This window comes from Pongo abelii, chromosome 19 (genome assembly GCF_028885655.2).
Source record: "Pongo abelii isolate AG06213 chromosome 19, NHGRI_mPonAbe1-v2.0_pri, whole genome shotgun sequence".
Taxonomy (NCBI): Eukaryota; Metazoa; Chordata; class Mammalia; order Primates; family Hominidae; genus Pongo; species Pongo abelii.
The window spans coordinates 80,035,500-80,063,345 of NC_072004.2; the positions used below are offsets into that span (position 1 = coordinate 80,035,500).

Consider the following 27,846-nt stretch of genomic DNA (forward strand, 5'->3'; position numbering starts at 1 on the left):
AACGCGGTGAAACCCCATCTCTACTGAAAATACAAAAATTAGCTCGGCGTGGTGGCAAGCGCCTATAATCCCAGCTAACTTGGAAGGCTGAGGCAGGAGAATTGCTTGAACCCGGGATGTGGAGGTTGCAGTGAGCTGAGATTGCGCCATTGCACTCCAGCCTGGGTGACAACAGGGAAACTCCATCTCAAAAAAAAAAAAAAAAAAAAATCCATACACAAAAGTAAAGTCCACATGGATTAAAGACTTTACTGTAAAAGACAAAACTATAAATTAATATTTACTTATAGCATGAATTTTAAAAGATAAAGATTACATTAGAAAAATGGGCAAAAAGACATAAATTAACAAAAAAGTTGATGCAGCTGGTCAATAGGCCAAAGAAAAGCTGTTCAAGCCCAATAGACAATGGCAAAAAATTGTGAACAGGACCTTCACAAAAACAGGAAATCCAAATAGTCAATAAACCTATAAAAAGGTGCTCAACCTCATCAGCAATTAGGCAAATTCAAGTTAAAGTTACAATGGGAAACCATCAAACATCATCAGAACAGCAAAAATTTTGAAGTCCAACAACAGCAAGTACTGGCAAGCTTCTGCAGCAACAGGAACTCATATATTGCCGGTAAAAGACTAAACTGGCATAGGCACTTTAGAAAAGTTACCTTTATACATTAAAGTTGAAGATAGAAATATTCTATGACATAGCAATTCCACAACCAGGCAAGCGCCCTAGAGCAGTGTTACTCAAAGGGTAGGCTGCAGATGACACTTATTTTGCTATCTAGGCTCTATAGACCCTAATGCACAGAAACAGTCCACACTTCTCTGTTTCTTCAGATACTTTTACATTAGGGCTTTCAAATACTTGCAACCTTCATTTGTAAGGAAGGTTTTAGAATCTTCTATCTACAATAAAGTAAGATCTGCTGATGTAATAAGACTGCCAGGATAATTATACATATTTTGAAGAAGGAACCAAAGATACACATTTTCAATGTTTTCTCCTATTATCCTAAAAAACTGGTAGCCAGTTCTCATTTAAGTTTTTTGCTTTATTAACCTAACTCCAAAAATTAATGAAACAAGGACATTTTCAGAAGTCATTTTAAAGTATATTATTATTTTTGTTGTGTTTTTAACATTTTAACATACATAAGAACTTTACAACAAATGAATAAGACAGAGCAGGTAATGTCACCATTCATTCAGAGAAGCTAAAATGAATTATTCAGGGGTCAGAGTGAACCTTGCTCTCCAAGTTCTTAGCCTAAAATCCTTGTTGCTATACCATTCTCAGTGTTTTTGCCAGAAGTGTTGAAAAAGACACTTTTCTACTTTGCTTAGTAATGAAGTTTTCCTTTTCTCTCTTTTCCTCCTCCTGCCCCCATTCTTCAGAAGGCAATGCTAATAAGTAACAGAGTTAGAAGAAAGGAGGCAGCTAGAGAGAAAAGAAAAGCAAAGGATGCAAGTAATATACACATAATATTCAGTATAGTGTCTCACAGGCAGCTGAAGCCAGAGCATCTGGGTTTCGCCCCAGACTTCACCAATGGCAACGTATGGACAGTCATGTAACCTCTATGCCTCAGTTTCCTCATCTGTAAAAATGGCAGTAGCTAACTCACAAGAGTTTTTCTGAGGATGAAATTACTAATTTGGGGTGTTTTTGTTTGTTTGCTTTTTAAAGACAGAGTCTCACTCTGTTGCCCAAGCTGGAATGAGTGGCGCGATCACAGCTCACTGCAGCCACAACCTCCTGAGCTCAAGAGATCCTCCCACTTCGGTGTCCTGAGTAGCTGGGACCACAGGTGCGCACCACCATGACCAGCTAATTTTTAAAATTTTTTTTGAAGAGAATAGGACTCACATGTTGCCCAGGTTGGTCTTCAACTCCTAGGCTCAAGTGATTCTCCAACCTCAGCCTCCCAAAGTGCTGGGATTACAGCATGAGCCACATGCCTGGCCTTACTAACATACGTAAAATATAAAGAACAATGCTTGGCACACAGTAAGTGCTACTAAAGTGTTAGCCGTTAATATAAATTATTAATAATTTTGTATTACAATGGCAACACAAAATTAGCCTGTTCAACCCCTACTTCTCCTGTCAAGATATTGCCTCTGTAAAAGGCCATCTTGAGCACCTCTAATAACCCTTTTCATAACATTCCAAGACAGGTTCCTACTAAAAGCATAGTAGTTTTAAAATACTCATATCAGAGTAAACCTTGTCACACTCTTACATAAATTTTGCTCAATAAAAGTAAATTATAACTGATGAAAGTAGATGTTCTTTCATTTTTTTTTTAAGAGACAGGGTCTCCATCTGTCACCCAGGCTGGAGTTGGAGTGGTGTGATCATAGTCCACTGCAGCCTCAAACTCCTGGGCTCAGACGATTCTCCTGCCTCAGTTTCCCAAGTAGCTAGGACTGCAGGCATATACCACCACACCCAGCTAATTTTTTAATTTAAAAAACTTTTTTTTTTGTAGAGATGAGGTCTCACTATATTGACCAGGCTAGTCTCAAACTCCTGGCCTCAAGTGATCCTGCTGCCATGGCCTCCCAAAGCACTGGGATTAAAGGCGTGAGCCACTGTATCGAGACTCACATTTATTATTAAAAGCATCTATCTGTTTCATCATGTTTAACTCCCATTTTAACATGTATTGTTTCAAAAACTTACTTTAAAACTAAATGCAAGTTAGCAGAGAGCCGAGGATCTGTAAATTGTGTTGTTCTGTTGTTATGGTCAACGAAATAAACTCTGCCTGTTGCCGTATTACGGATCTCCCATCCAGGAGGCAATGGACCAAGCTCTTCACAATTGATGTTGCTAAGATCCCTGCAAAAACAAATATAAAATAAAAAATACCTCATTGCTCGCCCTGCTGAACCAAGCAAGTGTAAATGACACAGAACAATTCCACAAAGTCTGAGAAAATGTATTGTTTCAGAAACTTGAGATGTTCAGCTGGAATCTTTAATTCCCAATGGTTTAACAAACTTCCATCTTCAAAGCCCAATCCATAAATGGCTCAGAAAAACTTATCACATAGCCTACATTTTTTAGTAATTTCCTAGGCTTTAATGTAATACAGATTTAAATATAAAATCAATCACAATATTTGCCAACATAAACTGTATTTCAATACGTGTTTGACAGGAAATAATTTTACAGGTGTCAGTGATATAAAGAATTAAATGCTTTCTAAAATTTCCCTTCATTTCTTTCTTTACTATACCATAAAATTTGCATAAAATGTCCATCCCATAATTTTAAGCTCGCCAACAAACCAAAACTGGAAATGTTACTGAAATTATGATCCTGAAAATAATCACAGCATATTTTTAAAGAATAAACTGCAATTCTAAAATCTGTAAAGTTAGTCAGTGAAGAACCTGTTTAAGATACATTACCAAGAGTGCTCTAAGGGTTACCACTGCAATAAGAAAAGCTAAGATTTTTAATGGACCAAAGACTATTGCTATTATATTATACATTCTTAAAATACTAGTATATATAGAGAAGGATTCATAGGGCCTTAAAGAATGAGTTAAGGAGCTTCCAGGTTGGTGAACACACTGAGGTACTGGACGGTGGCCTGCCCAGAGAGGGCATGGTAGTTCCTTGCCCTCCTCCCATACTGTGTCCTAAGCATTGCTTCCATTTGGCTGTTCTAGAGTTGTATCCTCTATAATAAACTGGCAATAGAACTGCAAATTCTTATCCTCTACACTGTTAGAAAAAAATCTTTCAGTGAAGCTTCCAAAGTGTTGAAATTGCTGTTGTCATCCACCAGAAGAGAAAAGTCACTGCCCTTGGTGACATAATTGAGACTGCGTGTAACAATGTATGATATGATCAGGTCATTTCCTGCCTTAAATGAATACTTTAGGCTACCAGAGCCATCTGTAAATACCAAAGAAATGACATACTCTGAAAGTGACCAAGCAAACTCAAGCATCCAGATAGTAAAACTGTTTTTGTGGTTCTCTTTTTATTAAAAAAAGAAGAAGAAGAAGAAAATAAAAGCACCATGTTTATGTAAATTTAAATTGTAACAGATAATTATAAGTAATCACAAATTTCATCAAAACCACATTTTAAAAGTTAAACTAGAAAAGTGTTTTTCCTGAGATGACCTCTCCTTAGTCATAGTGAAACCAATGATGGGCACACACGGACCTATATTTGCCAAAGTAATGATTCTGACTTCTGCTATAGGTGTTCCAAGAGACTCCTGCTACAGAACAGCTAAAGTGTAGGAAAAAACACTATTTGAAACACTGCTAGTCTCAAAAGAGGCAAGGGAAAGTTCCAAGAATTCTCCTCAAATTTAAAAAAAAATGGAGTTCGGGGGACTGAGTAAAGATGGTACTTGAGTGGCAGATAGGCAGAGGGGCAGGCCGGCAGCAAGACTGGGATAGGAAACCTGAAGCTTCCTCCCCAAGCTGAGAACTCAGGGAGTTCAGCCTCCCAAATTCAGCCTCCCAAAGTGCTGGGATTATAGGCATGAGCCACTGTACCGGCCCCAAATAGATTTTTAATGGTTTAAAAATGAAAAACAGGAGCTGGAGGACATTATCCTTAGCAAACTAAAGCAGGAACAGAAAATCAAATGTTCTCACTTATAAAAAACTGCATGTTCTCACTTATAAGTAGGAGCTAAATGATGAGAACACACGGACACATAGAGAGGAACAACAGGTACTATGGCCTATCAGAGGGTGGAAGGTGGAAGAAGGGAGAGGATCAGCAAAAATAACTAATGGGTACTAGGCTTAGTATCTGGGTGACAGAATCATCTGTACAACAAACCCCCATGACACAAGTTTACCTATAACAAACCTGCACATGTACCCCTGAACCTAAAAGTTAAAAAAAAAATTAAAAAAAAAATGAACAATTCTACTGATAAAATATAGAATTTCATTTCATGTTATTTTATTTAGAATTTTATAAATCTACAGTCATATATGGGAGAGTGCTAAAGCACTGATTAAAAGAGCAAAACACTAGAAATAATCTTTATGTCTCACTGGAAGGTGGTTAAAGAAAAATGGAATGTTATACAGTCATACAAAGTAACACAGATCTGTATTTCAAGACTACAGTCACTCAGTATTCAATATAACAAATAACAAGGCATTAATCATTGTTTTAAAGAGAAATGCAAAACATGATGAAATGAGATTTCTTGGTTAAATCTAGGTATCCTGGATATCTTTAAATAAAGTTTGTTTTAAAGAGTCTGACTTTGCAATTTTATAAATATCTTTGAATAGTGATATTCTAATAGAATCTAAATATTTATAGTATACTTTCATAAAAGATCTTCCATACAAAAGGCATATTTGCTAAAGGATCTTCCAAAACAAAAGATCTAAGTTTTTAAGGTAATTTGGGGGATACAGAATAAGAAAAATAATCCCAAGTGTTATTTCATAAAATCATCATTCAAAATACATGTCAATACTCAACACGAGATATTCTTAAAGCTTCGCAGAAATCCTTTACTCGTTAATAAAAAACTGACATGTTTCCTCTGGAATAAGAGCCTATTACCAACAGTGGTGCTGAAATCTGTCTCAATTTCAATTTCTGTTGCCAGCTTACATACTATTCTTTCAACATATAACTCAAGGTCAACTTTCTCACTATTGTAAGTCATTTAGTTAAAACAAAAAAAAAAGATCATTGTTATTCTATACATTTCCTACAAATAATTTCTAACTATTTTAAAGAAAAGCTTATTATTGACCTTCAACTAGATAAACAGAATCCAAAAAGCTTTTTACAATTTATATAATAAAACTGATTTTGAAAAGTTAGGCCCTTGGATTTTTTTTCTTTTTTTAGTAAGCTTAAAAAAAAAAAAGTAAAATTTCCTCCCCACTACTTTTTATCTATTTATTTTTTTAGAGATGGAGTCTTGCTCTGTTGCCCAGGCTGGAGTGCCATGGTGTGATCTTGGCTCAGCACAACCTCCACCTCCTAGGTTCAAGCAATTCTTCTTCCTCAGCCTCCTGAGTAGCTGGGATTACAGGCACATGCCACCATGCCTGGCTAATTATGTATTTTTAGTAGAGATGGGTTTTCACCATGTTGGCCAGGCTGGTCTCAAATTCCTGACCTCAAGTGATCCTCCTGCCTCAGCCTCCCAAAGTGTTGGGATTACAGGTGTGAGCCACCGTGCCCAGCCCCCACTACTTTTTAAAAACTAACAGCTTATATTGTCAAGACATGGAAATGGCAACCTTGATAAAGTAATGAGTAATAGCACATTCCCTTGGTTGCCACCCTCAAAGAATTCTGAGCTCTATAACACAAAGTAAGACATTTTCATAATCACAGTTTTATTTATAAATAGAGAGTATCAAAACAACCCAAGACTAGCTAGTCACATCTGTTTTTTATTCAAATACATAATAGAGTCCTGAGCATAAGCTTTAGGCAGAAAAAAAAACAACCTTCTGTGGGTTGTTTTGGGGGTTTGTTTTGTTTTGGAGGAGGGGGGCTGCTGTGCTTAACATAAAATATCCACATCCTACAAATCCTTTGTATGTGCAACATACAAAGTTGATTTAGAATTTAATTTAGAATTCAAGCTTTTTTCCAGTTGCAACTGGACTACTTGGTACTTTGCATCTGTTCATTAAAAAATAACTCAAAATAGGGCCAAGCACGGTGGCTCATGCCTATAATCCCAGCACTTTGGGAGGCCGAGGTGCACAGATTGCTTGAGCTCAGGAGTTCGAGACTAGCTTGGGCAACATGGCGTAACCCCATCTCTACTAAAAATACAAAAATTAGCGGGGTATTGTGGCGCATGCCTGTAGTCCCAGCTATTCAGGAGGCTGAGGTGGGAGGCCAGGAGGCAGAGGTTGTAGTGAGCCAGGACTGCACTGCTGCTCTCCAGCCTGGACAGCAGAGCCAGATCCTGTCTCAAAAAAAAGAGAGGGAGGGAGACAGGGAGAAAACAATGTTCCAAAAATTATGGTAAATCACTAAATTCAGTTGTGTGTCATTTCATCTTTTTGAAGTAAAAGTAATTGACATTTTGGTTAGTAAATGCAATATCTGCAGCTGAAATACACAAGTTTGGACATTTAAATTAAATTAGGGCCAGGCACAGTGGCTCATACCTGTAATCCCAGCACTTTGGTAGGTCGAGGCGAGCAAATCACCTGAGGTCAGGTGTTCAAGACAAGCCTGGACAACATGGTGAAACCCCGTCTCTACTAAAAATACAAAAATTAGCTGGGTGTGGTGGCTGGTGCCTGTAATCCTAGCTACTCAGGAGGCTGAGGCAGGAGATCACTTGAACCCGGGAGACGGAGGTTGCAGTGAGCCAACATTGCACCACTGCACTCCAGCCTGGACAACAGAATGAGACTCTGTCTCAAAAACATTAATTAATTAATTAATTAAATTACGTTGTTTTCTAAAAATGAAATTTTATTAAGGAACACATAAAAGAACATTGAATACATTTATGAGGTTAAATTTTTTAAAGATTTTTTTTTTTTTAAGCTGAACCATAATTAAGAATATCAACCTATTACCTGTTTTTAAAGGGTATGTATTCTATGTTTTTCCCCAGGTCAATTTTCTTTTTATATCCTTTTTTTTTTTTTTTTTTTTTCGAGATGGGTCTCGTTCTGTCACCCAGGCTAGAGTGCAGTGGTGTGATCTCAGCTCACTGCAACCTCCGCCTCCCACCTTAGCCTCGCGAGCAGCTGGGACTACACGAATTTTCTTTCTCTTTTTTTGAAATGGGGTCTTGCCCCAGCCATCCCATTACCGGGTATATGCCCAAAGGATTATAAATCATGCTGCTATAAAGACACATGCACACGTATGTTTACTGCGGCACTATTCACAATAGCAAAGACTTGGAACCCACCCAAATGTCCATCAATGACAGACTGGATTAAGAAAATGTGGCACATATACACCATGGAATACTATGCAGCCATAAAAAAGGATGAGTTCATGTCCTTTGTAGGGACATGGATGAAGCTGGAAACCATCATTCTCAGCCAACTATCGCAAGGACAAAAAACCAAACACCGCATGTTCTCACTCATAGGTGGGAATTGAACAATGACAACACTTGGACACAAGAAGGGGAACATCACACACCAGGGCCTGTTGTGGGGTTGGGGGAAGGGGAAGGGATAGTATTAGGAGATATACCTAATGTAAATGACGAATTAATGGGTGCAGCACACCAACATGGCACATGTATACATATGTAATAAACCTGCACGTTGTGAACATATACCCTAGAACTTAAAGTATAATAAAATAAATAAATAAATAAATAAATAAACAAAACACTTAAAAAAAAAAAAAAGAGAAATGGGGTCTTGCTCTGTCGTCCAAGCTGGAGTGCTGTAGCACGACCAAGGCTCACTGCAGCTTCAACCTCCACGGCTCAAGCAATCCTCTTGCCTCAGCCTCCCAAGCAACTGGGACCACAGATGTGCTCTACCACATACAGCTGATTTTTAATCTTTGGTAGAGACCGGGTCTATGTTGCTCAGACTGGTTTCAAACTCCTGGAGCTCAAGTGATCCTCATGCCTCAGCCTCCCAAAGTGTTGGGAATACAGGTAAGAGCCACTTTGCTTGGTGCCCTAGGACAAATTTCAAACTCCTAAAAGATCCATGTTTTCATTCCACTTTTTTTTTTTTTTTTTTTTTTGAGACAGAGTCTCACTCTGTGGCCAGGCTGGAGTGCAGTGGCGTGATCTCAGCTCACTGCAAACCTCCACCTCCCTGGGTTCAAGCGATTCCCTGCCTCAGCCACCCGAGTAGCCGGGACTACAGGCACATGCCACCACGCCCAGCTCATTTTTGTATTTTTAGTAGAGATGGGGTTTCACCATGTTGGCCAGGATGGTTTCGATCTCTTGACCTCGTGATCTGCCCACCTCGGCCTCCCAAAGTGCTGGGATTACAGGCATGAGCTACCATGCCCCGCCTATTCCACTTTTTTTTAAGGGGAAGCAGGGGAAGGTGGCTAGGAACTGGTGAGGGAGGGGAGAACTCAGGTGGGATTGCAGAGAAGTAGGCAGGACTTTCTACGAAATGTCAAAACTGAAATAACTATCAGAAGAGTCAAACTTTTACATAAACTATTTTTAAAAGGTAAAAATTTCTTAAAAATCAAAGAAATCCTAGGTGAAATGGCTCTTCGATGGTCTAAAGAGTGCTTAAAATACGTTCTTACCTGGGCACTCTTGGATCATGCCATGTGCTCACACCAGTCTGTGTATGTAAGAAATACACCTGGCCTTGTTGCGTTGTCCTCTGTTCTGTAAAATTAATAAATACTGATAACAAAAACATTCAGACTGTTCAGATCAAAGACAGTTATATACACGAAGATGATATACTAATAGGGAAAAATCTCCAAATTACCAATCGATTTTATTTATTATCAAAAAAGGGCTTTACAAATCATTTGTTCTGTCTCTTGGAAACAATTTTACAAATGATGAGGGCCACAGGCCAGCTATCCACAAGCAAACTAAACTTATAACGTGGCTTAAATACTAAATATGTTGCAATGGAAAACAAATCAAGATTGTCACAATACTAATAACTAAAAAATTTTAAACGATGTATAAAAGGCTCTGAGAAAGAGGCTGGCCAACATTGGGAAGATTTGAGGAGGAACTTCCAGAAATTTTCAAAGAGTTTGGAGGTTGATAAAGCTTATTATGCCTAATTTTATACCAAAACTTATGTTTTCTCTTTGCTAGACAAAGGTATATTCTCAAGATTACATTTGAGCTCAAAGAGAAGCAAAACAGATGGGATACTGGGGAGACATTCTATGTCATAAACAGACAGAGATGGAAAAATAGCCAAATTAGAAAGAAGAGGACTAAAGAGGAAGCATGCACACTGGGGAGAAAAAAGTCAAGGACAAAATGAACTCAAAATCCTTGGGAAGACAGAGGAAAGGCCAGGGTGAAGAGAACAATCTATAAAAGGGTTTCTTTATGGTGGGTTTTGTCTTTTTTTTAAAACAATAGAACCACTTTTCTTTAAACAAAATGTAATGAGAAACTTCAATACATAAAACAATAAAACTATTACTAATATTAGTATAAATCTAATTTGTTTATAAACATATAATGTCAATAAATTTAAACTTTAAACTTTCACAAATTATAAACAAAATCATATTACTATAGAGGACAGCTATAATAATTTCAGCCTTGGTATCCACTCTATTTTTATGTTTTGGTTGTACAATTTTTTAAATTCAAATCACAGAAATATTGTAAAAGTATAATCACTCCCACTCTGAAGAGCTTGCCTTATAATCTCAAAGAGAAATGGCAGGAGAGTATTTCTTCTCAGGTCTGAACATTGATAATGACAGTTAAAATTTACTATGCCAGACACTGTGCCAGCATTTCACATGAGATTAGATATCATTGATTTCTTGCAACAAACCTAGATGGTTGGTGCTATTATTTTCCTCTATAGAGGATAAAATTGAGGCTCAAAGAGGTTGCATAATGTGCTCGGTGTTACATGGCAAGCCAGGATATGAACCTAGGTCCCAGGTTTGTCTGTCTCTCAAGCCTATAATTTAATGATTGTGCTAAAAGTTAACCTTTGAGTCATAGCACAGTTAATGGGCAAATTTTTTCAAATTAAAGAGCTAAAATACACTTAAAACTAAAATAAGAATCATGCATTTGCAGAAGAGTTTTAAAATATATTTCTGAGTAAAATAAAACTTAGATGTGGCAATTCCCAATGTTGGTCATTAGGTGTCAACATCAATCCAAAGTGGTTTATCTATAGTCTGTTAAGAGGGCAAAGACGTAAGTAACCTTGGTGAGCTTTTGGCAAGGAGAGGAAGTCAAGTTCAGACTATATACAAGGATTCACAAGATGGTATTAAATTAGAAACTTCTGTATTCTATTAGGAGAAGACTCATGTTATCTTCCACATGAAATTTTATAATCTAGGATTTTATATAAGATTGTAATCATTTTATACAAACATAGAAGTGACTCAGTCATTTACAACAATCCAATCAGATAATCCAAAATTACAGACAATACAAATATATGATCAGAAATATGCCTTTGAAATTATTTCTAAATATATGTCTAAAAAAATTACATCATAGGTTGAACTTCAGATTACTGTTATCAGTAACAATACCATCTTACCTGTCTATACAGTGCCTATTTACAAAATAGTCTCACTTCATTTTGTATGCTTCTCACACTACCTTTGTTACAAACTAATCATCTCACTTCATTATAGAAGAGCACAAACGCTGAGGCTGAATGACGAGTGCAAGGTCAAACTGTTGGTTAGGTAGTCATCTACCACTTCAAAGACTTTTCAAAGTTGGGAGGTTTCATATTTATTTTCATGCAGAATCCCTAAGCTCAGATTAATAACTTTTTCAAAATATATTTTCTGACTTCCTCAGCAAGCTGAAATCAGTAAATCACATTTTATTTTTCCTTTGCTAGTTGTCATACCATAGCCTTCTGGTAGGTCTGGAGGAGTATGTAAATGTGTCCTGCTCATGTAATTTCTATGTCGTTGTGACCTGACTCTCCTCTCTGCCAGCCTGGGATCTGAAGACTGTCCACATGTTGCACCATTTGTTCCACTAATTGGAGTGTTCTCATCAACAAAGCAGCTAAGAGGTCTGCCAGGGCTAGAATATTCGGATGCCGGTCTATCGAAAATTAACAAGGAAAAGACGTTATCAATTTAGACATCAAAAGTAGACTTCTCTAGACAATATATATATATATACTACAGTAACAATCGCTTATCATATCCGAAAACAGAATGACTAATACAAGTATAATGACTTCAAGAACTCTGAGTAAAAGCAAACCTGAAGTCTCTAAGCACCAAAGAAATGCAAATGATAAGCATGTCATCAACTATGTATTTAAATGACTTTATTTTAATGACATTTGATATAAAATCTATATGTATCTGTGGATGTGAGACTGGCTTACAAAACACTGCTTGATCTAGCTATAGCCTCTCCCTCAGACCTGACTTCCCACCATTCTCCCTCCCATTCTGCTTCAGCCACACTCATATTCTTCCTGTTCCTTGAACTTGCCAAGGTCATTCCACCTGAGAGCAGTTGCTCTTCCTTCCACCTGGCATATTCTTTTCTCCTACTCTCCCTAGGCCTGGCTCTTTTTTGTCATTCAAATCAGTTTATTATTGCCTCCTAAGAGGTCCCTCAGACCTCCCAATCTAAAAAAGTCACCCAGTCATTTGACAATACATCACAAAAGGAAAGAAGACAGTTTGTCTCTTTAAGGGGCTTCCAGTCTACTATTGCAGATCTTTCAAAATAAAAAAATAATCAAGAGTTCATTCTTAAATTAACATGGCGGGGTATGGTGGCTCACACCTGTAATCCCAGCACTTTGGGAGACCGAGGCGAGCAGATCACTTGAGGTCAGGAGTTTGAGACCAGCCTGGCCAACACAGCGAAACCCCATCTCTACTAAAAATACAAAAATTAGCCGGGTGTGGGGGTGGGCGTCTGTAGTCCCAGCTACTTGGGAGGCTGAGGTACGAGAATTGCTTGAATCCGGGAGGCAGAGGTTGCAGTGGGCAGAGGTTGCAGTGAGCTGAGATCGTACCACTGCACTCTAGCCTAGGCAATAGAGCGGGACTCCAACTCAAAAAAAAAAAAAAAAAAAAATTAACATTTAAGACAACAATCATCCTTTTATACATGTAGAAATTCAAGTTAATTTTACTGGTTAAATGAGTCAGAAGGAAATGGGTGTTCAAGTGAAACCTTGAACACTGACACAAGTACATATTCATTTGTGCTCAGATATAATAAAAATGGGTACTTCAATAAATTCCTTGGCAGTTTAATACTAGAAATGCAACTTGGCAACATGAGCTAAGCTTTTACCTGAGAATTATAATGTAAAAGAGAAAACTTTGTGATCCAATGAGTTAAGCAATTAGTTCTGTATAAATAAAAGTAGGTGCAGCTAATGAAAAGAATTTGGTATTTTATGCCTAGTGCCAGTCCTGCTCAAGAGGGGGAAAACAGGCAAAACAGAACACTGCACAAGATGGCAAATTTTGTTCTCACTTAAAAGGGTGAGGAGAAGGGGATTCAGCCACATAGACTCTTTGCAGTTCCCCAAATTTATCTTGCATCCCAATGTCTTTAGACAGTAAAAGCTCCATGAAGTGACCATACCTGGCATTCTTCAAGATTTAGTTCAGAGATTCCTCTGTTTATCAATTTAATTCATTCGATTTTTATTTTATTTTATTTGTTTTATTTTTTAGACTGAGTCTCGCTCTATCGCCTAGGCTGGAGCGCAGTGGCGCAATCTCGGCTCACTGCAACCTCCACCTCTTGGGTTCAAGCAATTCTCCTGCCTCAGCCTCCTGAGTAGCTGGGATTACAGGCACCCACCACCACGTCCAGCTAATTTTTGTGTTTTTAGTAGAGATGGGGTTTCTCCATGTTGGCCAGGCTGGTCTCGAACTCCCGACCTCAAGTGATCCGCCCACCTTGGCCTTCCAAAGTGCTGGGCTTACAGGCATGAGCCACCATGCCTGGCCAATTTTTTTTTTTTTTTTTTTTTTTTGAGACAGAGTCTCATTCTGTCACCCAGGCTAGAGTGCACTGGCACGATCTTGGCTCACTGCAACCTCCACCACCTACGTTCAAGCAACCCTCCCACCTCCACATCCCAAGTAGCTGGGACCACAAGCACATGCCACATGCCCAGCTAATTTTTTTGGTAGAGACAGGGTTTCATTATGTTGCCCAGGCTGGTCTCAAACTCCTGAACTCAAGTGATCCACATGCCTTGGCCTCCCAAAGTGCAGGGATTACAGGCGGCCTCGCAAAGTGCAGGGATACAGGCATGAGCCACCACGCCGGGCCTCATTCAATAAATATTCATTGAGTACCACTGCAGGCCCTGGAGCTACAATGACAGCATGACCTGTCAAACAAACTGTTGAAGATCACTTTAAAAAAATAACAATGGCACCTGTTATAAGATCTACTGATCTACAACAGCAAAAACCAAGAAAAAAATCTAGTAAAGCTGACAGATAAATAGAAAAGGACTTCAGGAGGGTGGCTGGCATAGCTCATGAGAAAATATTTGTATGTTCTTACCGTGTTGGGCGCTCCCATTGCGTAGTTCTTGTTATATGGTTTAGATACTGGATTCTTCCAGAGGCAGTTCTCCTTTCTTCCCAGCTTAAATAAAAATATTGAGTGATAAGGCATTAATAGGAAACTTGGACACAGAATGTTTTCAGTGCAACAAGCAAGCCAGTAAGACATTTGCTGTTACAAATCAGGAATGCCAACCTGAAGTATCAATTCACAGAATATAGAATTTTTTCAACTTATTTTAGAACTCTGTAATATATTTTATGGGATTCTGAAGCTTCTAAAGTATTTATGCTGAGGTGTAACAAATATTTTCCATCAGCCAAACACTGAGAATTTTTAGTAATGTCAACAATACACAATTAAATTCATACTAATTACTCCAGAATATGGAAAATGGCTATACTAAAAATATATTTAGCCATAAAATCACGAGGTCTCTTGACTTCGTGATCCACCCACCTTGGCCTCCCAAAGTGCTGGGATTACAGGTGTGAGCCACTGCATCCGGCCAAAAGCTTTTCAAAGCATTTACCCAAAATAATTTTTTAAAAATCAAGACTATTGGCTGGTGCGGTGTCTCACATCTGTAATTCCAGCATTTTGGGAGGCTAGCATTTTGGGAGGCCAAGGTAGGCAGATCACCTGAGGTTCGGAGTTCGAGACCAGGCTGGCCAACATGGTGAAATCCTGTCTTTATTAAAAATACAAAAATTAGCCGGGCATGGTGGCATGCACGTGTAATCCCAGCTACTTGGGAGGTTGAGGCAGGAGAATTCCTTGAACCGGGGAGGCAGAGGTTGCAATGAACCAAGATCGTGCCACTGAGCTCCAGCCAGGGTGACAAGAGCAAAACTCCTTCTCAAAAAAAAAAAAAAAAAAAAAATCGAAACAGCTACTTTCTTTTTTTCTTTTTTTTTGAGACGGAGTCTTGCTCCTTCGCCAGGCTGGAGTGCAGTGGCGCGATCTCAGCTCACTGCAACCTCCGCCTCCCGGGTTCAAGCGATTCTCCTGCCTCAGCCTCCTGAGTAGCTGGGACTACAGGTGCACACCACCATGCTTGGCTACTTTTTGTATTTTTAGCAGAGACGAGGTTTCACCATGTTGGCCAGGATGCTCTCGATCTCTTGACCTTGTGGTCCTCCCGCCTCAGCCTCTCAAAGTGCTGGGATTACAGGCGTAAGCCACCATGCCTGACCAAGACTGCTACTTTCTATCAACTCTTTATCATAATTCATTTAACGAAAAAAAGCCAAATGACTACAGAAATGTGATAATGTTAATATTTCTACAAAGATACTGGCAGAGGTTGAAGGGCTCTAAAAGACAGAAAATAAAGAGATGCTAGGGTATTTTCCCCCCTGTGATTACAATTATAGTACATAATGTAGGGCAAGTTTAGAACAATAAGCCTTATTACTGCTGGAACTCTCTCAATATTGATTAGTTATTTCATCCTAAATTTCCTTTTCAAAAATACCATAATCTACCTCATATCTGTAAAAGAGCTAACAGACATATCTAGAAGCTAAAGTGATCTATGAACAGTTAATTATAGTGATTTTTAAAGTTTAAAAAATGAGTAAATACCATAACCTGGGTATAAAATTTTGTATAAAAAATAATTGGAGTTAAAATTTAACCATTTATATACTTCAATGGATGCAATTTATTACATGTAAGTTATATCTCATTGAAGTTAGTTAAAAATACTTTGAATGTTAAAAATAAAATCAGAAAAGAGTTAGAACTAGTATCAAAGAGACCAATGATAAAAATCATGACTTTAGAATCAAGACAGGTTTGTGTGTTTTGGCTCTGCCATTTATTATGTGGCCTTAGGCAAATTACTTCTCTCTTAGTTTTTGAGGGTAACAATAATAGTAGCAATAGAAATAATAATAGCTAATTATTTACTCAGCACTTATTTTATGCAAGACACTGTGCTAAAGTGCCTTACCTGAATTATTTCATTTAATCCTCTCAACAGTTTATGAGTATGCTATTATCACTCATACTCTTTTGTAAATAAATATAAACCAAAGCACATGGAAGTTAAATAAATTAAGGTCATAAAGCCAATACACAGAAGAGTGAGGATTAGAACTCAGGTGGTCTGATTTCAGAAGCATGGCTATATACTGCCTTCCAAGATGCTATGAGAATTAAATGATATGTACATAAAGTGCTTATAACAGTATCTGCCATATACATGCTCAATGAAATCTTACTATGTTAATTACTATTACACAAATTATCCATCCCATCCCTCTTAAATATAGCAATGTTTCTAATTTAGCACTTGCATGGCCTGTTTTGAATAATTTAATCAAGCAACTTTTTTTTAACTAGATAATATTTACAAGAGAGTTATATTTGTCAAGAAATTTCATTTGTCTCCTAGTCAGAACTCTTAATAACCAAATTTAACACATCTAATTTGTGGCTTATTTTATAAATTTGTTGTGACAAGATCTTCCATTAATTTTACAATTAGAAGGAAAATCTACATTCAATATACAATAAACACCATTTAATATACAATAAACACCCACTTATTTCTATTCTTTTAAGGATATTATCTATATATTTCTCTAATGATTTCAGTGATGTTAGCTTACCCGTCTGGTAAATCGTTATCAAATAAACGACTGCAGTCCACAACTTGTCCTCCTGTGCCTATTCGGTCTCTGGACTGAAGACTTACTATTAAATGACAGAAATATTACTAAGATTCGTACAACTAGAAAGAACTATTATAATCAAAAATTTCTATCTTCAGAAGATATCTGGCTTAGCTTATTTTAATACTTTAGAATGAACTCTTTGGTTTCTACTAAAATTTATAATTTCTTTTCCCATAGATTTTTCCCTTTAGGAGTAATATTAGAATTCTAAGGTTTTCTACACTTTATTATGTTCATGGAAGCAGCCTAATTCCTTTTTCACCATAGTAATGGTGCATAGCAGAGTCACTACTGTACTTAAGAAGAGGCATAGCTAGGCGCGGTAGCTCACGCCTGTAAATCCCAGCACTTTGGGAGGCCGAGGCGGGCGGATCACGAGGTCAGGAGATCGAGACCATCCTGGCTAACACAGGGTGAAATCCCATCTCTACTAAAAATACAAAAAAATTAGCCGGGCGTGGTGGTGGGCACCTGTAGTCCCAGCTTCTCAGGAGGCTGAGGCGGGAGAATCGCTTGAACCCGGGAGGTGGAGCTTGCAGTGAGCCGAGATTGCGCCACTGCACTCCAGCCTGGGCGACACAGCGAGACTCCGTCTCAAAAAAAAAAAAAAAAAAGGAAGAGGCATAACATATTAAGGGTGTATGCATGTACAAAGAAGTTTGAAAAGTCCACATTAATTTGACTTTAATACTTGATCATCTGACCATCTAAAAAATACACTGGGCTGGGCGCAGTGGCTTCTACCTGTAATCCCAGCACTTTGGGAGGCCAAGGTGGGCGGATCACGAGGTCAGGAGATCGAGACCAGCCTGGCAAACATGGTGAAACCCCTTCTTTACAAAATACAAAAAATTAGCCGGGTGAGGAACTACGGGCATGGTGCCCGCACCTGCAGACCCAGCTACTGGGGAGGCTGAGGCAGGGGAATCACTTGAACCTGGGAGGCAGAGGTTGCAGTGAGCCGTGATTGCACCACTGCACTCTAGCCTGGCGACAGAGCGAGACTCCGTCTCAAAAATAAATAAATAAATAATAAATAAAAATACACTGTATTCTAGCAAGAGGGCCATCCTGGTATTCCAGCAAGAGAGCAATCCTTGGATTGATGGAGTTTTAATTAACAGGACACCATTATCCAGTGTAGTATAAAATCACCACAAAGAACGAAGAAGCAAGAGATGTGAATTCTAGAGCAGGCTCTAGTAACTAGTTTAGCACTGTAACCTTGAACAAAACACTTAATATACTTAAGGTGTAGATAATCCCTGTCTGAATAATGAAAAAGTTACGTTAAATTATATCCCTGAAGTCCTTCTTTGCTGCTCCAGTATTGTTTAATTCTAATTCTGGTAACTCTCCCAAAAGACACAAGGAGGTATAGTCAAACTTGGCTATAAATCCAACTTCTTAAATAATAGGTCAGCACAACAAGTATTACATCTAAGGACCCTTCATTCAAAGAAGGGTGTCAAAATTCTGAAATCTTCCAGCTCTGTGAACATTTTGAAAGATCAGTTCAACACACAGCTCCTTGATATTAAGTCCCATTTAGAAGAGAGAACACTATGAGCACCTACTTGGCAAATGTAAACAAAACATTATATGAAAACTGTACTAGACAACTATATCAATCAGTTTTTAAATAGATAAAACAAGTGAAATGCGTACCAAAATACAATCACAGTAGAAACAATGTATTTTCTCATTAGCATTGTTTAGAATAATAGTAAGATTCAAAGCTAAAGAATTTCATGGGCTTCAATTTACATCTCCAGAATGCTATGTTAATAGCACAGCTATTAACTGGTTAAATGACTTACATACCCACCATGGACTATCATACAACATTAAAAATGCTACAGATTTTGCAAGCTTTAATGCAAAGTAGGAAAAAAAAAAAACAAGTAACAATGCTATAGAAATGTGTTTATGGTCCAAAAGAAAAAAAAAAGATGTTTATGATAAATTTAAACCAGTTTTTAAAAATTCAGTATAATCTCATCTAAAAAAAAAATCATAAAAAAGGTATACATTCAAGTGATAACAATAATGATACATTAGACTTCCCACGCTCAAACAATGCCACCTCAGCCTCCCAATGTAGCTGAGGCATAACAGTTTTAAACAAGGAAAAAAGTTTGTACTCCTTCAATCAATTATCTAAATTTGGGAGATTCTTTTCTAAAAAAGAATAAAGCAAAGTGTACAAAAATGTTTGCAAGTTTCAGTGTTATAATAGCAAAAAAATTTTTTTATTTATTAAGTTGTGATATATCTATATATTTCATTCTTTAAAAATCATTAATTACAAAGATTATAAATACTAAAAATGATTATGGTTAAGTGAAAGAAAGCAAAGTAAAAAGTTAATGTTCACTAGAATTAAAGACATATACATTTTATATACATACTTATGTATATAAAAATACTAGAGGGGAATACAGTTTTTTTTTTGTTTTTTTTTGTTTTTTTTTTTTGAGATGGAGTCTTGCTCTGTTGCCCAGGCTGGAGTGCAGTGGTGAGATCTTGGCTCACCACAACCTCCACCTCCTAGGTTCAAGCGATTCTCCTGCCTTAGCCTCCCGAGTAGCTGGGACTACAGGCACACGCCACCATGCCCAGCTAATTTTTGTATTTTTTAGTAGAGACAGGGTTTCACCATGCTGGCCAGGCTGGTTTCGAACTCCTGACCTCGTGATCCACCCACCTTGGTCTCCCAAAGTGCTGGGATTACAGGCATGAGCCACTGTGCCCGGCCCGGGAATACAGTTTTTAAAGTTAGTCTTCTAGTGTCCTTTTCTCCATTTTCCAAAAAGTATATATACCTACTTACAATTATTTGTTAGAGGGCTCATTCTGAAAGAACTGGAACTCATTCTGTTTTTGAATGACAGAACTAAAGAATCATAATGTTTGAGTCCAGCCTGCCTCTCTCTTTATTAATGGTCCTATTATGAACACCAGATTCACATAAGAGCTTTAAATAAATACATATATACATGCATACACATACTTAAGAGTAAAACATTTGTTTTCTATGTGGTGTACTCCAGTAAGTATACTTCTAATGTCTACCAAAGTTTGCTATTTATATAAATGCAAATTCATACCTAGTAAAACCATTTTGTTACTACTAGACAGTAGTTGGCAAGCATTATGTAACATAACAAATCAAATACAGAAGGAACACTTACATGTGAAAGTGTTTTATGACTGAATTTATTTTTGCTTTTTTTTTTTTTTTTTTTTTTGCTCCCTTCTCAATCTAAGAATGACAGGAATTATCAGTCATGATGTAGTGTAGATCTGGAATCCCCAACCCCCAGGCCATGTATGGGTGGGGTATTGGTCCAGGGTTTGTTAGGGACCAGGCCGCACAGCAGGAGTGAGTGGCAGGTGAGTAGGTGAGTGAGCATTACCACCTGAGCTCTGCCTCCTATCAGATCAGTGGCGACATTAGATTCTCATAGGAGCACGAACCCTATTGTGAACCGCACACCCAAGGCCAGCTCCTTATGAGACTGTCATGCCTGATGATCTGTCACTGACTCCCATCACCCACAGATGGTACCATCTAGTTGCAGGAAAACAAGCTCAGGGTTCCCACAGATTCTACATGATGGTGAGTTGTAGAATTAGTTCATTATGTATTACAATGTAATAATAATAAAGTGCACAATAAATGTAATGCACTTGAATCATCCTGAAACCACCCCCACCTCCAGCCTGGTCTACGGAAAAACCGTATTCCATGAAAGCGGTTCCTGGTACCAAAAACAGTGGGGTGCGCTGGTATAGATACTTCCCTGGGATAACCACAATAGAGCTTTGTTATGTGGCTACTCTGATGGTTCTCTAACTATGAACCCAATTCACTGCCTTGTAAAATGAAGTACCTTCAGTAACTAAAACCTCTCTGATAGGTTCACAACAAAATAATCTTATTCTAAGTACTGTTCTATCATGAAGTGTGACATTCCTATTGAATTTTTCTTTTCTTTTTTTTTTTTTTGAGACAGGGTCTTGCTCTTGTCACCCAGCTGGAGTGCAATGGTGTGATCTTGGCTCACTGCAACCTTCGCCTCCCGGGTTCAAGCGATTTTCCTGCCTCAGCCTCCCGAGTAGCTGGGATTACAGGCACCTGCCACCATGCCTGGCTAATTTTTTGTATTTTTAGTAGAGATGGGGTTTCACCATGTTGGCCAGGCTGGTCTCGAACTCCTGATTTCAGGTGATCCACCCGCCTCAGCCTCCCAAAGTGCTGGGATTACAGGTGTGAGCCACTGTGCCCAGCCACATTTTTCTTCTTTAATTTAAGAAGCCTCTAAGATGAACAGTGTCCTTCCATACTATGCATCTTGATCAAATTTCTATCAATTCTTAAGAAAGGTCTCAGCAAATTTTATATCAAGCCCTTCCCTCCAGGTCAAGTCAAGACACCCTAAATACCACATAAGGCTACTAAGTGCCTCATGAGTAAGGTAACAATTTCTCCCTTTTTCCAGTGTTACACTACTATTGCTCATTCTGTTTTTTTCAATTAGCATAGATTTTAAAGCTGTAAAGCATTAAACGTTAAAACAAGTTCAATAGAATGTTCTCTTCTTACTAAAAAAAACTAGTTTGAGAATTATTTTCAGTAAACTTTAATAACATTTATAAAGTCTGAACTTAGTGCTCTACTATATTAGGATACTTTGAAAGAATTATTTCCTGAAGGATCAACAGTTCTTCACAAAACTTTTCTTTTTTTTACATTAAAGTTTTTAAAATTAAGTTGACCTGGATCCTGGATTCACTGTAACATTTTACCTGGCTCATTTAATTCAGGCCAACACAATGAAGCTACAGTTATTATACTTTGATTTAAAAGGTATTTTACACTTTAGGTCAGTTTGAATAAAACCAAAATTCATGTAACTTTAAATTCCACACTTACCTACTATCTGTCCTCTAACTGTATCATTGTCATTTGGCCCAAGTTTGCATAAATCCAACCTCTGATCTATTTGAAGTCAACAAGGAAAGCAATGAAAAAATTAGCTGGTATCAGAGATTCTAACATCTATAGAGTGACAATAAATTTCCACAATCCATTAGAAATCAAACCCATCATTTAAAGAGTTCAGATTTCAAGAACCAAACACTGGTGTTACTACACTGCCAACATGCAGTCACTTTCTCTCCAAAACTTTTAGACCACTTTAGTCTGAGTCTTAATAGTTGTTGGTCTTAAGGAATTTATTCCTGAGCCTTGGTTTTCTCACATATGACAATATGTGAATCCTCATATTTTTTTGAGGATTAAATCAGATAATTATGCCAAAGTCTCAGCATTGTGCTTGGCACATAAGTGGTCAACAAATGTTAGTTGTCATTATCATTTTTTAACTAACCATTTCAAATGACATGGACCCAAAAAAGTATTCACAAGAAGCCAAGAATAAACTGTAAAATCTTGGTTTGCATCAGTTCTGTCACTCATTCATTTAGGAGCAACTCATTTATTCTCTCAGATGCCTCATCTGTAAAAGAGATATAACACTGGCCTGACACTGAAAGTTACAGTAAGGAACAATGTCACCTAAAGTATGCTGGTTTTACTTTGATTACAGCACTTATAGCTGAATGCTTTTACAACTGTATGCCATCTGTCTACTTATCTGTGAATTGATAAATGGAGGAGATCATATCTTAGTCTGTATTTTCCACTCCAATCTGGTAGAAAATTGCATCAGGTAGGTGCTCAATAAATATTTGATAAATTCAATATTACTGCACATCAAAAAAGTCAAATAAATTAATACAATGAAGCAGTCACAAGAAACAGAAAGAAAAATCCATGCCCCTAAACTACAGTCCCTACTATCCAACCAAAAATACAGACATTTTTCTCTTTGCAAAATAAATGGGTGCTACTAAGTTGGCTATACAGTGGATTCTGCAGAGCAACTAACTCCTCCTCTCCTATTCAGTCCTTCCAATGTGGCATGCTCCCTTTGCCAGCAGGCCTTTGCCCTTCCTTCTCAGAGGACAGGATTCATGCCTTTTTCTCCTTTATACAGCCAGGGTTTAGAACAGTAGCACATTAAGTCTTCAATAAATGTTGGGTAAATTGAACTAGGGATAATGTCAGACATTTGACCTATAAGTTTTCAGTTTGCTGAGTAATAAAACAGTTTACTTTTATATGCAATTCGTTTTTTCCAATCCCAGTGTCTTTTCTCTACTGTTGGTTACCCTGTCAGCCCAGAAATACAAGAATTTCTTAGATGCCTTTAAATATCTTGGACTAAGAACTTCTAGCTCAATTTTCTGCCTTTTTCTTTTTCACAAGGTCAATATATACCTACGCTGTGGTATCATACATTAAAAGAGACAATCTCTTAATATATTTAATAGTCAATGCTAAATTTACTCTTTTTTGTTTATTAATTTCCTTAGATCTTATGCGAGTTTGTTTAGCATATGCATCTGGGCTAAAATCCCATGACAATGACTAACGGTATTTTTTACATTATATAAAAAAGAATTCTATAGAAACAAACACACAAAAAAAAACCTGTTGAAAAAGGAATTCCCACTTATGTTCCAATGGAAAGACCCACCCAAAAGACTCACCTGGTTATGCTAAGTCAACTTATAAATCCATTATGAAACACTTCTAATGTCTTGATCTTGGTCTAATCTTCTAAATCCTCAGGCTGATGATAAACTCAGCTACAGTTAAGTAGTTAATACAGCTGTTGTACACTCAAAATAACGTTTAATCTTTAGCTTTTAATTTTGTCACAGCAGTTTTATGTATTATACCATTCTTACCCCTTCATAATTGCCCTTTAACTGCCAGCTTAAACACTCCAATCACCTAAATAAAAACATTTCATCCACAAATCCACCAAAACCAGAAAAGGATACTAAGAAATTTTAAAAGGCATATACATCCTGATACCTTTCTTTTTGCCATTCTGGATATCAATCATTTCTTAATACTTTTAAATTAGCTGGAAATGAAGCATCAGCTCTGATTTGGCTGTAAGTTTCACATATTTAAAACGTTTCTTTTTTTTTTTTTTTAAGTCTACAAAATAAATTTAGATCAGGAATTTTTACTAATGTTTCAGACACGCACAAGAAGTTGTGTTTGAAGCCCTACCAACATACTCAAATACATATATTATTTTTAAATATATATTTGAGGACACATATATAATGCATGTATATATGTACATGCACAAATACATATACACATACACACATATATATTTTTTAATTTGAAAAGCACTCATATCTACTCACAACCAGTGTCTTTGAGGCGGTTGATGGCATTGGAAAGAAGACGAACACAACCGAGAAATCCAGCACCTTGTTTCTTATGGATCTTCTTGTGATTCCATACACTGATCGTAACTGAATCAGACTTTCCAATATACCTAAAAAACAAAACGGCTGCATGAGTAACTTGGTAGTTACAGGCAGCTGGCGTAAAATTTTTCTTTTGTTCTTTATATATTCTAAAGTTACTAATATGCTTCAGAGTCTGGCTAGATTATGCAAAATATGTCTTGAGTTAATCCACAGTATTGAATTTAAATTTTTAAAAATCTTGAAAATTTTAGTATATTTTTATCACATCTGCCACTCTCAAGCTGGGCTATAATTCTAGTCAGTAAAAAGGCTATTTTAGTAGCTAGTGTCTAATAACACTAAGGGAGTTTATTAAATAACTTCTTTGCAAGAAAAAGAATCTTAAAAACTTTCATCACAGTCACATTTTAAATACATGTCGATGACATGACCTACTTTTCAAGGGATAGTGTCAAGGCTGACAGACCAAAAATCTGACCTACCTGTTATATTTTAAACTGCTGTAGAACAAAAGCTGTTTGTAACGCTTTTCCCCTGCTTCTTTCCTGTATGCAGGCCTTGAGCGAGCAGGACTCTTGCAGATTTCACTTCACTGCCTGCAGACAAGCAGAGCAGGGAAAAGCGTTACTGTACTTGTCTGTGCATAAACCTGCAAGTATGTAAAAGCTCTACCACAGCCAATTGTTAACACTGGCACCAACCCATGCAAAAAGATAATAAAATAACATGTCAGTAGAATCCTAGCTCTATTTCAATGACAATAAGAGGTCAAATTTTTGGTCCAGCAACCTTGATCTTAAAGTATCATTCAATAAATTACAATATCAGAAAAATTCACCTAGTATAGAGAAAAGCCTAAACCATTTAAGTAAGGAGTAAAGCTTTTAAATAAGTGACATGGAAGGTACACTTGAGCCCCGGGATTCAGCTGTGCCCAAAAAATGCCCACCCCGGGCTTTTAATTACGCAAATCAGTACCTTCCCTTTTAAAAAATTAAGCCAATTTGAATTTGGTCTCTGTTGCTTGCAAATGAAAAAATCTGAATTAAAATATTGTTCAGTATGCATGTACCAATTTTCAAATACACCTACCAGTTCTATCTTGGCATGTATCTACTGGCAGGTAATTCCACAGCCAGAATCAAGTATTAAGTAGCTGAATTACCCAAGCTAAACATTTTTTAAAAAGTTACATTAGGCCAGGCGCGGTGGCTCACGCCTGTAATTCCAGCACTTTAGGAGGCCGAGGCAGGCAGATCACCAGAGGATGGGAGTTCAAGACCAGCCTGACCAACATGGAGAAACCTTGCCTCTACTAAAAATACAAAAAAACTTAGCCGGGCACGGTGGCATGCACCTGTAATCCCAGCTACTTGGGAGGCTGAGGCAGGAGAATCACTTGAACCCGGGAGGCGGAGGTTGTGGTGAGCCGAGATTGCGTCATTGCACTCTAGCCTGGGCAACAAGAGCAAAACTCCGTCTCAAAAAAAGAAAAAAAAAAGTTACATTAAACCAGTTGTCCAACTAGTAAGCCCGGTTTACAGGTATGCTGAAATACATATATTATTACCTCAGTCATCAGGGCAACGCACGACTGGCTTAAGCAACTTCATCTGTGTAGTCCAATGTGCCATATTTTTTATGTGTACCATGATATGAAAAGGTTGGGAAGCTCTACATTAAATCATAATAAGAAATTGCTAATTACAGACCTTCTGGAATATAGCCTAACTCTGAATTACTAAAAATTATGAAATATATTGTATTAGTTAAGGGTACATATCACAAACATTCTGTCCAAATATTCCTGGGCCAGAAATGAATCTGAAATATTACCTTTTCTTATACACAGAGAAGTACATGCTCTCACTTTAATGAAACTTCATGTAATACAACATACATGGCAACATAAACAGTAAATTCCTTTTGCAACTGAAAGTTAAATAGAGGGCTCTATTAGCTTCTATTAAAACTCTGACTTACTAATACATGATTTATAAACAAGTTTCAGGATGTTTTGTTGAAAGAGAGAGAGGGAGACCTCTATAGGTGAATATAATGTTACCATATAGACCAAAATATGTACTCAGGATTTTGGGCTAAAATTTAATTATTAGATTTTATTTGTATACTTAGCCAATTAAAGGCAAGGGTTTTGCAAAATGACTTTGGAAACAATCATGAGAGATGCCTCTGATAGCCAATTAATATTAATTGTAAGATAAAACCTAATAAGCACAAGAAAAGATGTTCAACATCATTAGTCATGAGGGAAATGCACCTCAAAACCATGACCAGATACAACTTCATATCCACTAGGGTGGCTACAATTTTTTTTAAAAGAAAATAACAAGTGATAGAGGAATAAAGAAACTTCCAGTGGAAAACAACAGTCATGAAAGATCAAAATCAGGATGCCATCAGCAATACTCTAAACCTACAATTTCCAAAATGGTACCCACCAACCACGAGACCCTTGAGGACCTCAAATGTGGCTAGTCCAAATTGAGGCAAGCTGCAAAATAAACCACTGATTTTTTTTTTCTTAACATAAAATGAGAAAACCGCTCATTTTTTAAAGACATAGTAAATATGTATATATACATATATGTGTAAGTAGCTCAATATTTTTATACTGACATGCTGAAAGTATTTTTGATATACTGAATTAAAATATATTATTATGCTTCATTTTAACAAACAGGGTCTCGTTATGTTGTAGCTGGATTACAGGTGCAAGCCACTATGCCCAGTTTATTATGCTTAATGTCATCTGTTTCTTTTTACTTATCTTAATGTGGATGCTAGGAAATTTAAAATTATAGATGAGCTCCCATTTGTGCCTTACATTATATTTCTACTCAACAGTATGGATCTAAACCTAGAAGATAATGGAGCAATGTAGTCAACATTTGGAGGTAAAGTGATATTTCACCTAGAAGCCTATACTCAAACCATATCAAAAGATAAGAAGTCAAAGTATATCTTCTGATCTCAACTTTCTTCCCATCTTTGTATTATTTCTCAAAATGACAATGGAAGATAAAAGTTCACCGAAACAGGAGAGTAAACAAAAAAAAAAAGGAAGTCACTAAACCTAGAAGAGACAAAGGAAATTGCCAACATAACAATAAAGGCAAGTCCCAGGACAACTGCGCAGCGGGTCTTAGAGAACCATCACACCAGACTAAAGAAAGAGAACACAGACTCCCAGGAGGGGTATCTCCAAGAAGAACAAAAGCCAATGGAATACTGACAGAACTGAATATATGGAGAAAAGATCTTTAGTTCTATAGGAGAGTCTGAGGATTATGACATACAATTTCTCATTTCTATCTAGGAGATAAATAGATAACTAAACAAATGGGAAAAGTAGCTACTAACTTCAGAAAAAACAAAAGTTGTCAAGAAAGAAAATGTAATTCTTGTACCCCTGTGACCCAACTATGGATATTTACATAATCATAATAATGTAAACATGGAACAATGGTTTAACCAAAAAGGTTCATATAATTATATTGGAAGACTAAAGAAAGGAAGGGGCTTGTGTCATGAGAATGGGGATGTTGAATACCAATTTTAAAAGCTGAACCACT

The 27,846-nt window shown here is 37.2% G+C and overlaps 1 protein-coding gene across 4 annotated transcripts in view; it reads right to left on the reverse strand.

The window, feature by feature from the left end:
• Positions 1 to 27,846, reverse strand: part of SMURF2 (SMAD specific E3 ubiquitin protein ligase 2) — a 118,190-nt gene that overhangs the window by 22,970 nt on the left and 67,374 nt on the right. For all 4 annotated transcript variants that reach the window (XM_024235502.3, XM_054535689.2, XM_024235503.3 and 1 more), the window contains 7 exons: positions 24,182 to 24,315; positions 21,822 to 21,887; positions 16,817 to 16,901; positions 14,196 to 14,279; positions 11,536 to 11,738; positions 9,245 to 9,329; positions 2,690 to 2,848 (listed from right to left, as the gene is read on the reverse strand). In XM_024235502.3, the coding sequence (XP_024091270.1) occupies positions 2,690 to 2,848; positions 9,245 to 9,329; positions 11,536 to 11,738; positions 14,196 to 14,279; positions 16,817 to 16,901; positions 21,822 to 21,887; positions 24,182 to 24,315 (816 nt within the window). The remainder of the gene's footprint in view (positions 1 to 2,689; positions 2,849 to 9,244; positions 9,330 to 11,535; positions 11,739 to 14,195; positions 14,280 to 16,816; positions 16,902 to 21,821; positions 21,888 to 24,181; positions 24,316 to 27,846) is intronic.